The following is a 1,939-nucleotide window of genomic DNA, read 5'->3' on the forward strand; positions in this document are numbered from 1 at the left end:
CACCAATGCCACCACCGCCACGACCTTTTTCTCCTGCCCCTCCGCCTCCTCAAACTCCCCTGCCGACGAAACCTTCCTCTAAACCAACCCAGGTACTGCATTTTCCTCCTCCAACTTCAACTCCAGTATCATCTTTTTCGTCAAGCGGCCTCATCGTTGGAATGGCGGCAGCAGTCACTTTCGCCATTTTGATTGTGGTACTTAGCGCTTTTGGCATTTTTTATTGGAAGAATAGAAAGAGAGAACATGATAAGGGGCTCAGACTTAAAGGTACGTGTTTAAGGTTGGCTTTGGAAGAGAGATAAAAACGGAGAGAGACTGCGGGATTAAAAGATTGAAATAATTTTTGTATTATGATTGGTATAAAATGTATATGATATAGTTATATTTTAGTATTTTATTTGATTTAAGATAAATATAGATATAGAATCATAATTATTTCGATAGACAACGAGGTTTTTGACAAAAAAAAATTTCAATCTGGTCTCTGATAATTACTTCAAAAGGACAACGAGGTTTCTGTACAAAACAAAAATCAATGTTGTTTTTTTTTTTTGCACAGGAGCTAATCAGTTCAAAAAAAAATATATCAAGGGCCGAATTGAGTGTTTTTTTTTGGGGACTTCGTTGTCCTTTCGAGATAATTGTCAGAGGCCAGATGGAATATTCACTCAAATATTATTTAAGAGAGCTAGAGTTGTCAATGATTATGGTAGAGTAGGATTTAGATTTTCTTTTTAATTCCATCACTAAGTTTAAAATTTTTTTAACACTTATCTTTTTTTTTTATCTCTATTTTAAAAATATTTTAACTCTAACCTCACTTGTAACCTAAAGTTCTCCATTGGACCCTATCAATTTTACAACAAATTATTTTGTTGATTTTTAGCAAATCGATGGTGGTTCGATTCTAATGATTTGGGAGTAAAATCTACTCCTCCTTTGTGGGTACTAATTTTATTTGTATCAAAATCTATGCCTTTGACAATGACAAAGAAGAAAGAACCAAATTTTGTAGAAATTCAAAATGAACAATAAAACTTAAATGATTTGAATAAAAGGGAAATCAAATTACAGAAAAGAAAAGTGTTTAGAAAAATAAATGGCAAAAAAAGGTAAAGGCTAGAAAGGATAAAAGTTGCTGAATTTAAAGGAATCGAAATGACATTATTGCAAGGAAGATAAATTGCAAAAAAAAAAAAAAGTTGCCGGGAATTTAAATGAAAAGTAAAGACATGGAATGAACCATTAAAAAAAAAGACTCTTGACTGATTTAGAAAGTCAATGAGGATATGAGTGAGTGTGAGTATTTTTTCAAAAAAGATTCTAACCTTTGTTCCTTCGATCTTTCACGTATTTATAGAGGTCTTCGACCAATCATATTCAGATATAACTGTTCCCTCTCTTCTTGAGTGTAGTCTGTAACTGCCACTAACCATCTTCATTTATTAACTTTTTCACTTCTTCGATTGCTTTGCTCTTTTTTGACGAGTCTTAGTCAATTAAAATCCTCTCCTTCATTGATTAATCTCCAATCCAAAGTTAATTCTAACATGTATTTGGAGGTTGATCAAAATATTTTTTGGCACTTGAAAATGATCGAAGCCTATTATTGTCAAACATTGGCTTATCAAAAAGTTCAATAATATATTTATCGAAAATATTATTTTCGATATAACACAAATTAAAATCAATTTTTTTCCAATCAAACACAATATTTAATTCATTCATATTCCATAAACATACTAATAAAACATAAAATACAAAAATAAATCTATATTAAAATTAAAAATAATAAAATTATAATAAAATAAATATTAAAATTACAAATTCCATTTATAATAAAGTCCTTGCTAAAATTATAAACACACAAACAACAATATTATTCCTCTTTCTATATGTATACATATGTATAATAATTTGTTGTTCTTCGTCAAAC

The 1,939-nt window shown here is 30.0% G+C and overlaps 1 protein-coding gene across 1 annotated transcript in view; it reads left to right on the forward strand.

Moving 5' to 3' along the window:
• The window catches only part of LOC107637227 (proline-rich receptor-like protein kinase PERK3), a 6,930-nt gene continuing 4,996 nt past the window's right edge, over positions 6-1,939 (forward strand). The window contains exon 1 of the mRNA XM_021121964.1: positions 6-270. Within this exon, the coding sequence (XP_020977623.1) occupies positions 6-270 (265 nt within the window). The remainder of the gene's footprint in view (positions 271-1,939) is intronic.

Source organism: Arachis ipaensis, chromosome B04 (assembly GCF_000816755.2).
Source record: "Arachis ipaensis cultivar K30076 chromosome B04, Araip1.1, whole genome shotgun sequence".
In the NCBI taxonomy this organism is placed as follows: Eukaryota; Viridiplantae; Streptophyta; class Magnoliopsida; order Fabales; family Fabaceae; genus Arachis; species Arachis ipaensis.